The sequence below is a fragment of the Falco peregrinus genome, chromosome 5 (genome assembly GCF_023634155.1).
Source record: "Falco peregrinus isolate bFalPer1 chromosome 5, bFalPer1.pri, whole genome shotgun sequence".
NCBI lineage: Eukaryota > Metazoa > Chordata > Aves > Falconiformes > Falconidae > Falco > Falco peregrinus.
This window is the reverse complement of record NC_073725.1, coordinates 35,294,660-35,307,367: the sequence shown is the minus strand read 5'-3', so window position 1 is coordinate 35,307,367 and position 12,708 is coordinate 35,294,660. Positions and strand designations below refer to the sequence as shown.

The following is a 12,708-nucleotide window of genomic DNA, read 5'->3' as shown; positions in this document are numbered from 1 at the left end:
GTGTCCGACAATGACTTGTTAGCATTGACTTTTCTGCTACCAGAACTTCTTAAAGTGGCAAGCAGAAAAATTCACGTGCAAGTAAAAAAATTATATATGTATATTTACACGTATATAAATACATGCTTTCAAGTTATTGCAGTTTGGTATAGCATGTGAATATCCAATTGTTTCTCTAAAGTTGACAGACTGAGTATAAAGCCCACCAAGACAACTTGCTTTCTTGTTGAGGAAACATGAATTGGCTTTTGCTTACTGTTTTACTGACCATACAACAAACTGTTAATAGGAGGATATTCTCTTTTTGCAAAATTAGAGAGTAGACACTTCAAGTTTCAGACATTTATTAAGCCTCCTCAAAACACTTTCAAACAGAAGACCAAGTGCAGCGTGAGGCAAGTTTGATTATTTCCTGGATGATTAAGCATGACAATTGTGCGGACGGCTTCCGGAAGACCTTTCTGTGCAGCTTACAGAGATGAGTGTGTTGTTCAGAAGTCAGGACGGTCCTTTTTCAGTCTACTGTAGTCTACATTAACCGAGTAGAACTAGGAAAGACAGATGAAAAAAATGAGTAAGAAGCTCAACTATCCGTTTTCCATGGTAGTTACAAAAAAACATGGATCATTTGAACTCACATCTGGAAACTGAAACCATAGTTTGAGCCTGTACACTAGACAGTAATAATTAAAGTTACTGCTCTTCAAAGGTTTTTTTGTTGTTACCTTCATTCTGCATACAGCATTAGAAGCTATGCATTTTAAGCAAGGCAGTGCTTGTGTCTACAACTAGAGAAAACCCCCAGTACCTCTTCTTTAATCCCCAGAATTAAAGGTCCATTCACAGCAAGTTCTTACAGTACTGCTGAGTTTATCCTTTTTGCCCTAAATCTATGTACTCCTGTATACCAAAGGCAACCTAACTTGCCAAGTGACACAAAGCGTGGTGTATGTGAACAGACAGTGTCACAAGGGAATGTTTTGAGCAATGCTGTAAAAGCCAAGCTTGGTTTCAGCAGCTACATTTAGAACTGCAAGGTGTAACAAGGAGGAAGGAAAGTAAGAACAGATCCTTTCACATTCTCATTTTGTATCAATAAAGTTGGATCCCATTAAAAGCAATTCAAAACAGCCTAAATAGTCACTGAGGACAATGAAGCATACTTTGGCATTTCAGCCTGACATCAGGCATGAGATGCTAGTATTTCTTAATAAAAGCTTGATTATTTTATTTATGCCCAAATTTAACTTTTTTAACTTCCTCAGATAAAACAAAACAGCCTACAGCACATTCAAATGACAGGTCTCTGTGCAGCTCCTATAGCAACGACCAAGTCTTCAACTCTTTGGGAAAACTGAGGAAGTTGATATGACAAAGACAAGTTTACCAAAAAACCTATTTCATCAAAAGCTAAACTTTGTTATATCAAAGCTTTTTATTAAACAGACTCCCTCAATTTAAGAGTATCTGCCTTTCCAATTGCCACAGTGCAGACCTGGAAAAAAAACAAACCCCAATGATACACACACCCAAATATGGTAAAGCCCGAGACTGTTTTCATGCTAAGACAGAAGGGGAATGCTACACAAGGCATGCACTCTTTAAAAGAATTTCTGCTGCACATTAACGTTGAATTTGCTTTTTAGATATTTAAGAAACAGCAACATTCCAGAAGCAGCAATGAAAACAGAGTATTATGTTTCTTCTGGACCTTTAAGGGAACCACAACATATTTTAGTTTGGACTATGGGGTTTTTTTTGCTTATTTCAATGATTGGAATAGTAAGATATGGTACTAAACAGACACTGCCTTTGAAAACACAGTAGACTGGCTTTTTTAGTAGCCTGAGGATAACCTTAAAATATTCTTCACAGGAATCTACTAAAATACCACTTTAGTAAAACGTGATTTCTGTAAACTATTAACCTTTGTATGCTTCCTTATTAGTTCAATGAAATAACTTGAATATTACTTAAAGAACATTTCTATTGCATCCAGTTACTTACAACTGGTTTGTTTTCAAACAATTAACTGTAGAACTGAATTAGTGTTTAACACTGACGTTTTCCTTTCCTGCTTTGCTTCTCATGAGTAAAGGCCAACAGTTTAGAGCTTAAAAAGCTTTAGTTCAGAACTTAGAAGGTTTTGTTCTTCTCCCTGTAGTTTATTTCCGAGTTTTATGAGCAAGTATATTCTTTCTTTCACATACAATTCCTCTTTTCCTCACAGTGCAATATTAAGTGACTGCTTCTACAGATTCCTTTCACCCCATTATCAAGCAACTCTAGGAAAGTTTTAAATCTCCAGCTTGATGCTCTCCGCTCTGAGTTCTAGAGACAAACAAATGTTCCACAGAAGAGGAAATACATCACTCAGCTACTTTCTAATATATTCAAACATCCTAAACCAGTAGGCTACACCTTTGATACTATGTTTCCTAAAAATCTGTATTTTTCATTTTACCTTGTACTGGTCGCTGGGAGACAGTTTGTTCCAAGGTTCTGGATTATTCGTCTTGTCCCAGCTATTGAAAGAAATGCAAGAGATGAGACATATCAGCAGATTAACAGAGTCATGCTATCTTTAAAATGAATAAAATCTGTATGTGTACTGTGGTGGTTAGGCCATGGAAAGTCACCCAATCAAGTAAGTTTCCCCAGAAAGACACAGCCCCTTGTTAGAAATCTCCAAATCAAGGAAATCTCCAGATCAAGGAAATCTCCAGATCAAGGAAATCTCCAGATCAAGGAAATCTCCAGATCAAGGAAATCTCCAGATCAAGGAAATCTCCAGATCAAGGAAATCTCCAGATCAAGGAAATCTCCAGATCAAGGAAATCTCCAGATCAAGGAAATCTCCAGATCAAGGAAATCTCCAGATCAAGGAAATCTCCAGATCAAGGAAATCTCCAGATCAAGGAAATCTCCAGATCAAGGAAATCTCCAGATCAAGGAAATCTCCAGATCAAGGAAATCTCCAGATCAAGGAAATCTCCAGATCAAGGAAATCTCCAGATCAAGGAAATCTCCAGATCAAGGAAATCTCCAGATCAAGGAAATCTCCAGATCAAGGAAATCTCCAGATCAAGGAAATCTCCAGATCAAGGAAATCTCCAGATCAAGGAAATCTCCAAATCAAGGAAATCTCCAAATCAAGGAAATCTCCAAATCAAGGAAATCTCCAAATCAAGGAAATCTCCAAATCAAGGAAATCTCCAAATCAAGGAAATCTCCAAATCAAGGAAATCTCCAAATCAAGGAAATCTCCAAATCAAGGAAATCTCCAAATCAAGGAAATCTCCAAATCAAGGAAATCTCCAAATCAAGGAAATCTCCAAATCAAGGAAATCTCCAAATCAAGGAAATCTCCAAATCAAGGAAATCTCCAAATCAAGGAAATCTCCAAATCAAGGAAATCTCCAAATCAAGGAAATCTCCAAATCAAGGAAATCTCCAAATCAAGGAAATCTCCAAATCAAGGAAATCTCCAAATCAAGGAAATCTCCAAATCAAGGAAATCTCCACACGCTCAGTGCCAGTGATACTGGAGGAAGACATTAAGGCCTCCAGAAACATAAAGACCAGGGCAGCAAAGTTTACTTTAATATAGGCAGAAAGAGAACTGGGTGCTGTGAATTATTTTTATACATACCAGACATCAGGGTTGAACATTGCCAAACGCATGAGGTACAGGCCTGCGCCAACACCTCCAGACCCAATGATCAAAAACAGAGGTATCAACTAGAACAACAAAGTAAAAATTACACGTCACACCACAATATAACAAAGCAGCATTGTTACATAGCACTTCTGACTACAGCGATGACAAACCAAAGAACACACTCACATACTTTGAGCCACAATGCATGGCACTCTCAAACCCTGACACAAGCTCCCTGTGTGCGGGACATCCCTGGGGTCTGAGAGGGACTAGCAGCTACGAAGAGACAGATATGAAAAAAATATTGCTGCATGCACAGCAACCAAACGTCCTGTAACATCATGTTTCTGAAAAACAAACATCAATCACTCCGCTGCCCAAAACAGCCCCTACCATCCGTACCCCTGATCATAAAGTAAGAAAGTGGGAGTGGGGGCCTGTAAGGAAAGAGATGAGCAAGAAGGAAAGAGACGCCTTGAGCCTTGCTGCTGCGGCAAGAGACAGCGCCGCACGTCCTAGCGGCGAGGGACCTGACCGTGCCTCGCCCACCACCCCGAGCCGCCCACACGCCGACAGCCCCGGCCCCAGGGGCCAGGCAGCCAAAGGCAAAAGAAAACGAAAAGCGATGAGGGGGGCGACCGGCGGGGCCGGGGTCACCGGCCGCCCGCAGGGGAAGACGCGAAAGAGGGGGGTGGGGGGGTACGGCCCGCCAGGGCCGAGGCACAGCAGCCCCCGCGCCGCCGGGGCACAGCTGCCGGGTACTCACGCTGGGGTGCTTCCTGGCGTGGCTGACCATAACGCGAAACATGGCGGCAGCGGGCAAAGCTCTCGCTCTCTACCAAGCTCCCCAGCCCGTCCTCCCCCTTCGGCTGCCGAGGCCCAATGTCACTGAGGCCCCCGGCGCGGCAGGTGCCCGCCGCCGCAGCCCGGATGTAGCAGCTCCTGCGTTCGCCTGTTCGCCCTCCGCCGCCGCAGCCCCAGCCGGCGCCCCGCCGCGGCGCCGAGCGCCGACACCGCCGAGCACCCGGGCGTCGCAGCTGCTGCGTTACCGCGGCCCGCGGCCGGCCCGCCGCTCGGGGAGCAGGCACCTGGCGGGGCAGCCCGGCCCGCTGCGCTCGGGCAGCTGAGCAGGCGCCAACGCCGCCTCGCCCCGCCTGCGGCTGAGGGCGGCGGGTGGCGCGGCTGCGGGCAGGGCGCGAGGGCTGAGGGCGGCCGGCGCCTCAGGGCCGCCTGCCCGCGCCGGGGCCGTGCTGGCACCGGGCCCTCCTGGCACGCCGCCTTCGGGCCTCTGCCAGGCAGGCGGGGGGCAGAAGCCGCCGCAGCCTTCCCCAGAGGCGCCTGCCCCCTGCGCTGCGGCACTGGCACCGGCACTGCCGCGAGGGTGTGCGGCCGCCTGTCGCCCGCGGCCGCCATCTTCTCCTCCAACGAGGCAGGCCTCCTTGTGGAGGTCTGGCTTTACCATTGCCCCGGTTAGAGTTGAGGGGGTGGTTTAAAAGTGAGGTGAGAGTCAGGGTTTCATTGTCTTGGAAAAGAGTGGAAAGGGTTGAAATTCATCATAAAACAGCCAAGTGATTTTCAGCTACAGTCAGGATGGCAAAAGTTGGGTGCTTACGCAGGGTTGAGAGACACCTTTGATTCCCAGTTTCAATGAACACATGACATGCAGTGAAAAATCGGCTTTGGCAGAGAGGTTTGTAATGAAATGTTACATATTTTGGCCAAGGTTGGATTGGATTTCATTATTTTTCTTGTTAGGTAGCTCTAAATAAGTAATGGGGCACTTAAACTCTTTAATACTAAGCGTGACCAAGTGCTGCCCAGGTTTGGTCTCCATTGCTGTGTGTGCTGTTCCATACACAATGGGGAACCTCATGCCAGCTGTTGGGTAGGGTCACCAGCAACTTAGGTGCATGATTTCTTTCACAAAAGGTGACCCAGAAAGTAAGTTTGTACCCAATCATGAAGAAATCCATTTTTGGGTAGAGGGAATATCAGCATGCTACTAATGTAAGACAAAAGAGTCCCTTTCCTAGACTGGAAGCAGAATAGCTTTACATGTATGCTAATGGTCTCTGTGGGTGTATATCAAAGGAAAAATCTGAAGTAAAAGATAAATGGCAGAGAATACATGTATGTAAGCAAACAGATGTCTTTTATTTCCTTACCAGTTCAGACTGGATTCTGCTTGTTTTCAAGAACTGTCTCAAATTGGCCCTGTCACAATAAATTCTAAAAAGATCATATTCCTTGCTTATCATTCCATAATCCAGCCTGTTTCAGTTTGTCAGAGCCAGTTTAATCTGGCTAACAGATAGGTAACCATGGACAAGACAAAAATGCTGGCAGTTGACCATATTCAGTAATCTGTACAGATATACCTGACAAGTCATAGGATGACACCAGAAAAATAGTAACACTCTTTTCTTTGGAGCACTGCAGTTGTTCAAGAATCTGTTAACCATTTCAGTATACACTATATGGTGGGGACAGTATTTTTCCATTTTTTCTAAATGAAAAGAACAATTTGCCCATGCAGTTAAAGGTATTGAAAATAATAGTATTGCTGCCATTTCTTTTATGAGAGAGAAATAACTGAAACCTCCATGAATGACTTGGTAGGTTGCACTGCTCACTCTCTACAAGTACAATAGTTGAACTTTTCACCATATGTTTGGATCGCAGGAAATCCTCGTTGCTGAAACGGCTGTACGATAACCAGGAAGAGACCGAAGGGTAGATGGATAGCCAGTAACCATGTGGGGACGCTCAGCAGAAAACTGCCTCAGACCAAAACAGTTTGCTTTCTTCTGTGCAGCCAACACAAAACTAAGTGGCAGAAATTCAGAGACTTTGAGCAGCCTGTTTCTACAATACTAAAGGAAGACCATCAGGGATAAATTATTTCCACTATGTGGGTCTTGGGCACCGATTTTTAGGAAACACATCATGTTTTTTTAATTCTTCTCAATCTATATATTTATTTCCTGGCTTCTTGTGCTTTTATTAATTTAAACAGAGGAATAGTACCGCATCAATTTGCAAAATCTGTCACGCATTTTAAGGACTTTCATTAATTTTACCCATCAGCTTGTATTGCCTGGGCCTGTATGGCTCAGCTGGTTCTTTGTTCATATACATGCCTTATTATTTATGTTACTTGGATTTGTGTGTGTATTAATGAATTTTACAGTCAAAAAAAATTAAGGTCTGAAAACAAGCAGAAAACAGTCTTTTTTCATTATAGTTTTAGAGATCAGGAGTTAATAGTCTTCAAGTACACCCGGTGCAAGCATTGCTAAAAATGCAATCACTCCATTTCTTGGCTTGGTGGAATTCTGTGTATAGACTCCAGTTACCTCATGGTGTCTTGATGGTGGATCCATGCTTCCTGGAAACACCTACTTAGCTGCCATGTTTGTGTGCTTAAACTATGCTATAGTTGTATAAATTGTATATGTTAATTTATAGTAATGTTGTCAATATGTTAGCCATACTTGAAAACTTAACATTTTTCTGTTACTCATTAAGAATCCATCCATTCCCTTAAAGAGAGTGAACACTAGGTAAAAGTAGAGAATTTTACCACTCTTTTATCTGTCGCTTAGCTGCTCAGGCTGAAAGTAAACACATTTATTTCCTCTTAAAGTTTGGTGTCTTTGTGTTCACACCTGACAATTAAATTTATGATGCTTTAGTTGTACTAGTCACTTCTTTTATTCTGAGTAAAGTTATTTTTGTGTAGTTTTCTGCTTTTTAAATAAGTGAATCCATAAATCCTTCAGGTATTTTTGCAAGGTTTTGTGATGAACCGATCCATTAAGAAGTAAGGGGATAGATTTGCAGTAGTGCTCAGCACTGCTGCAAATCAAGTCCTCAGGTTATTCCAGTGCTTTATCATTTATTTTTTCCTCTTTCATTTTGTTCTCCTGTACAGCCTTACCTTGTGCCTTATGTCTCTCACTTGCCCTTCTTTGATTGCTATCATACCTTGTTCCTATCCTTGGGCTTATTTGAGCTTTTGGTTTCAGAATAATTTCTTCTATTCCAGATGCTTTGTTTTTGTATGTGGTGGCCTTCCTGTTTCCAAAGCCTTTCTTCCCTAAACCTTTCCTGTTATTATGAATCGTATATCCACAGATTTCTAGTCTGTTTAACATCATTTATGGTGTGCTTCATTTGATATAATCATGCCTGATCTCCTTGAAGGAATAAAAAGTCATCATAAAATCAGAGGTTATCTGAAGAATTGCATTCTTAAGGTTTGACAGAATCAGTTGATTAAAAAAATAAATAAATAACAGAGACATAATTAGTTACTTTGAAGTTACATATTTTGATTGGAGGAAAATAGGAAGGAAAGACTCCTTGGTTTGGAGGTGTTCCAATTGGTCACAGATCAAGGAACTAAATTCATTGTGAATTGTTGTATACCATCAGGACATGTCTCTGTTAATCAGAGAAATGTATAAGCTGAGGATTTTCTGTAGAACATACCAGTTTTGATAAAAGACAAAGACTTCTACAAGTAATTCTTAGCAGAGAAAATGAATTCTAGGAGAGCAAAATGTATTCAAAAACTTTGAAAAAAAATAAAAATGGAAATATAAACACTGGCTTACATGCAACAAATACACAGGGATATTTGTGATTTTAATTTTTTTTCAATTTCTTCTTGTTCCCATTTGTATGTCTGTTCCCTGTGTTCTAAGTCCTTCTATTCCTTTCTCTGCACTTTTTTTTTTTTTTTTTTTTTTCGGGGGTGAGGAGGGGAGGGCCAACAGCAGAACAGTATATATGTATGCATACTTCTGCCAAACCCATTCGGAGTAGTCCATTCACATCTTCTTTAGAGTCTGACTTACATTTGGTTTTAACACTTGAAATGGAGTGGCTGCATACTCTATTCTTGCATCCCTGGCCTAAGAGCATTAAGGGAATTTAGGAAATTGAGGTGCATGTGTAGGGAGGGGCAGTAACATTGCCATACAGCATCTTGTGATAGAATCTTCCATTAAGTGTAAACACTGTAAATACTGTAACAGTTCTGGAAAGAATATCTAGGACTTCCAATATGTTACAGTTAGTTAAGTCAAATCTTATGTTTACAAATAAAAAATCTGAAAGACAAAATTATGGCTGTAGACCAGGGGTGTTTATAAACTGCAACAAAATATGTGAAGCATTTAAAAGGTGAAAGGAAAACAGTTACTGGAAGTCTTGGATACTAATAAATAACACAAGCTATGACAAAGAAGAAATGAATAACAAATGGTACCGAAATATATGGTATAGAAATATTCTACTTCTCATTTATGCCTATCAAAAGTTTGGGTTGATAAAGGTTCTTTTCTCCATACATCAATCAAAAATGTACAATAATCTTAGTGTTATAAATAGATCATTATTTTATTAAAAAATATGGGATTTCAGTTGGAATGAGTTTATATAAAGACACATTATGCAGCATAAGCTGCTAAGCAACCATACAAGCAAAATTTGTTAAATAGGGGTGCTAGTGGTATGGAAAAGAAAAAACTTGGCAACAGTGGTTGTATGTCCTATTACTAAGGAAAGAATAATTTTCTAGAGCAGGGTTCCTCAAACTTTTTAACCAGGGGGCCGGCGTGCAGATGCAGTGGCAGGCAGTCATCTGCGGTTGCTTGGTTTCCCCCCCCAGACCCCGGGGGGGGGGGGGGGGGGAGGGGCGAGGAGCCAGGGGTTTCTGTAAATATGAGGGGCCAGATTGAGGACCCTGGGGGGCCGTAGTTTGAGGACCCCTCTTCTAGAGTCTATAGTCTGCTCAGCAAGTCAGTAATATTCTATCAAGGCAGAAAAAGGGGGGGTTAGATCATTTGCATTTATATATATATATATATATGTATGTATATTATGTATATATAACTGATGATTATTCATTTATATTACAAATACAAATTGTATCCTGGGTTTTTACAGTGCTATTTATACACTTAAAGATACTAGCCCTAATGTACAGAACTTCTGTAATATTACACTTTTTATTAAGTGTAGTTACATAGAGTGCTGTAGCATTAAATTAATGATAATGACTTTAAAGCAAGTAAATTGTTACTTTAAAATAAAGGTTTTTATTTTAAAATAAAAATAAATACACTTTTTACACATAGATAGTGAATATGTGAGAATGTGCTATTTAGCAAAAATTAAATTACCAGTAATAAAATGAACCAAGGATTTTCTTAATCTTTCTTTCCTTAAACATCTTCTGGCAAAATGTGGATATATGTACAATTATTTTAAATTTTTTCCTTGAACATAATTTTTATAAAATCCCAGTTCCTCAACTGTCATAAATTGTTATTGGGGAAACTACATAAAAAAATCTAGAGAGATGTTCTTTGTGTATATAGAGTATAAGAAGAATCATTGGGCAGGACATTTCTTAGCATAAAAATGCTCTTACGCATTCCTTGCATATAAAACCTGTTGAAGTGTATATTTCACAGGGAAGCAGGTGGCTATATGGGTTGTTCATAATGGAATATTGATGATTTTTACCTGTCAGTTAACAGATTCAAATCTGGCTCAGTTCAATCTATTTAGAGATTTTGGAGCAGCATGAGCTGAGACAGTAGGAAGCACCTCAGGTAACAGATCCCACAGGAGCAAACAGTAAAGCAGCTGTCAACAGCAAGAGTTCTTCTTAGTCTATTGAAAATAAAACATTTCAGTTGAAAGACTTCTGTTGTTATGGGAGAAAACCAGAAATAGAGATGTGTAAGAGTAATATGACATTCCAAAATACATGAAAATATTCAGGTTTTAAGTACCAACATTTAAAAAATGTATGTTTTTTGTTAAAATGCAGTATCATTCCGTGACTATTAGAACAGAAAAGAAAGAGAATGACATGGCAAAAGCTGAAAATCAGATACTTCAAAGGAACTAAATAGTGGTCCCTGCTTACTGTTTAGGTTCCAGAGTGCAAATAAAACAGCTGGTCTTTATCTTAAAAATATATTTTGTTTTAAATTATATAATCTGCCAAAAGTTACAGTGCAGAAATACAGGCTCCACACAGCTTGCACCTGACTGGCAGGCTTGAACCTAACCAGAAAACCACAAGAAGTTGCTGGAATGTTCCCCCTAAAAACCACGCTGATTCAGTACCCTTCTACTTACCATGTCTTTCCTGTGATTGCATCCATAAATGGTAAGCTGCTCTTGTGTTTGATTTGAAAAAACATCTGAACTCTATAAATAACAGTTTAACGGCTCAATAGGAAGTCAAAATCTTCACTAAAAATAAACAGGACTAGTACCTGGCACTATTTCTAACTAGGTGCTGCTTCAACTATTTAACAATTTGTTAGACACAAAACTACTTCTGTTTCTTATGCCTGTAATTGTCTTAAGGTTTTTGATCTTTCATCTTAATATGGGAGGTTAAAGAATGCTTTTTAGGTTTTGCTATGGAGTAAGGAGAAGCACACTTGAATAATGCTTTCGACCGTTCTGTGCTGTTTCTTTTACATATGCTGGGGAAGAAATAGATAGTCCTTACAAGTCCTCTGTTCTGATGTTCAAAATTTAAGTTAGCCTTTGATTAATCTTTTGTTTGCTTATAGTTTATCTAAGTTTACTCAAATCTCAGCAGGTATTTTTTATGCTGGGAGTCTACACCGAGACAAGTAATGAATTTCCAGTCCAGGGCTGGCATGACAATCAGATTCATGCTACCATAAAATGATTGTATTTCACCAGCTGTTGGCTAGTTATTTATAAAAAATTTTATCAGAGTTTGCTCTCTGAATAAAGCTGTTCTCCTATACAGGAAAAGGATAATTTGGTATTGACAGCCCTTTCCAGGACATACTGATGCTTAGGAGGAACTGATACAGCTGCTGCAGGAGTGACTCAAGCAGACAGTCTGGAACAGAGCAAGCTGCTTATAAGCAGCTTCTGAAATGTAAAGAGAGAAGGTAAAAAAAAAGGTATAATTGACTGTGCAACAGTTGTAAGGAATGATGTATGAGACCTCACGTTCGCTATGTATTCCAAACATTTAAGAGAACAATATAATGTTAACAAAGAAATATGAAAACAGCATATGTTTACAAAGTATAGTCTTATTGCTGCGGCGTTATCTGCACACACTGTGCCAACAAAGGATTACACAGTTAGAAAACTATAAATAGATTTTGTATTCTAATTTATTTTCCCATATTTTTTCTTTAATACAGAATGTCAGTATTTTAATGGACACACAATTTACAGAAAGAATAAGGCTTCCAAATCTAACCCTATCAATAAGCCAAAACTTGTTCTCATTTAAGACAGTGATAGAGCCTTTAGAGGACAGGATGAGACATAATTCTGATCAAGCTATTTTCCACAAACCTAGGTTGGAGAAAATCTCATCTGTCTTCCACTAATGTGAGTCGTACACTTTTGTTGTCTTCATGGAAAGGGTAAAGAGTGATTCTTGCAGTTTATGAACAGGACAGATACTGCTATTTTGGAAGTAAGAATGTCATTCATGTACTTTCCAGAGAAAACATTATTTGCCTCTCTTTTCCACTGTAGTTTTTGGAGGAAGGTTAATGCTTGCAAAGTAGAAAGGTTTACCAAATAGAAATTGCAAAAGAGTGTTTTGCAGGTACTTTAGAAATCCAGTATGTTTTATGCATTGCAGCATGAAGAGACACATCAATCCAGCTCCTAATACCAGATGACAGAACTATTATTGGTTACTTTAGGAGTCTTTGAATTATGTTGCCGATCCTGACACTGTTGGGTAAAAGAGCTATCTGAAAAGCATGAATGCAGAGTACGCTTTGCTTGTGTTTCAGTGAATGACAGTGTAGGGTGGCAGTACATTTCACAAAACTTTAGAAATGCAGAAGTTGGGTTTAGTTTAAGCAAGTCTCCCTTCTGAAATCAGTAGAAAGATACAGGCGTCTCCCAGAGGCAATCTAAAATAGAGCTAGAATAAATCACTCTTTCAGGATGTCATTGTTGGCCCTTGCCAAAATCTCTGGAGATACCAGCTGATGCACAGGGCTAGA

General features: G+C 39.9%; 1 protein-coding gene across 1 annotated transcript; it reads right to left on the bottom strand.

The window, feature by feature from the left end:
- Window positions 1-327: 327 nt before the first annotated feature.
- On the bottom strand, window positions 328-4,673 carry NDUFA4 (NDUFA4 mitochondrial complex associated). Its single transcript, XM_055806527.1, has 4 exons — window positions 4,428-4,673; window positions 3,653-3,741; window positions 2,465-2,525; window positions 328-548 (listed from the first exon to the last, which is right to left on the bottom strand). Exons 1-4 carry the CDS (start codon window positions 4,467-4,469, stop codon window positions 492-494), a joined length of 249 nt encoding a protein of 82 aa, XP_055662502.1. The 5' UTR covers window positions 4,470-4,673; the 3' UTR covers window positions 328-491.
- Window positions 4,674-12,708: the final 8,035 nt, after the last annotated feature.